The sequence below is a fragment of the Wasmannia auropunctata genome, unplaced genomic scaffold (genome assembly GCF_000956235.1).
Source record: "Wasmannia auropunctata unplaced genomic scaffold, wasmannia.A_1.0 LD335178.1, whole genome shotgun sequence".
In the NCBI taxonomy this organism is placed as follows: domain Eukaryota; kingdom Metazoa; phylum Arthropoda; class Insecta; order Hymenoptera; family Formicidae; genus Wasmannia; species Wasmannia auropunctata.
Window position 1 is genome coordinate 1 of NW_012027712.1, and position 670 is coordinate 670.

At 28.2% G+C, this 670-nt stretch overlaps 1 protein-coding gene across 1 annotated transcript; it reads left to right on the forward strand.

Annotated features, from left to right (window-relative positions):
* Window positions 1-201: 201 nt before the first annotated feature.
* LOC105457657 lies at window positions 202-647 on the forward strand (the record flags this gene model as incomplete). Its single annotated transcript, XM_011702454.1, has 2 exons — window positions 202-311; window positions 412-647. Coding segments are annotated over 2 exons (346 nt in total), but the record flags the coding sequence as incomplete, so codon positions are not given.
* Between the last annotated feature and the right edge of the window lie 23 nt (window positions 648-670).

Sequence of the window (670 nt, forward strand, 5' to 3'; positions counted from 1 at the left end):
AAATAAGTATTGCAAAAATAATGAAAAATGAATTTTAATGAATAAAAAATAAAATAAATAAAATATAAATAAATTTATATAAATTATATAGTGAAATATATTATTAAATATATTATATTATATATTTATTTATATAAATAAATTATATAATAAAATAAATAAATAAAATAAATGAATAAAAAATATTTCTTGCAATTTCAGCACGACGTCAAACATCTCTGTGGCACATGAGGCATGTGAAGACACTTCAGTCGATGCTGATTATTGTGACAGCGTTGTGGATGTCAATAGTAGTGCGTCACGTTCATCAGGTAAGATTTTATAAATATAAATAAAAAATTTATAAATAAAAAAATAAAAACATTTTATTTTTTAACTATCTTTTATCTTTAAATATCTTTATTCTTTCAGTTGCTGCTTCAAATCGAAAGAGTAATGATAGCTCTACGGACCACATGCGGGAATTGGTACAAGCGATACAGCAGCCCATAACTATCGATTTACAGCAGAATGCCCAGAATCCGTTTACTGGATTCGGCACTCTCGTTGCACATAAGCTGGAAGCTATGAGCGAAAATGCACGAGACAGGGCGATGATAAGAATTCTTCAAGTGCTGCAAGAAGAACGCCTTAGTGACCAAGCCTAGACATTTTATATAAGTGTTTTTAT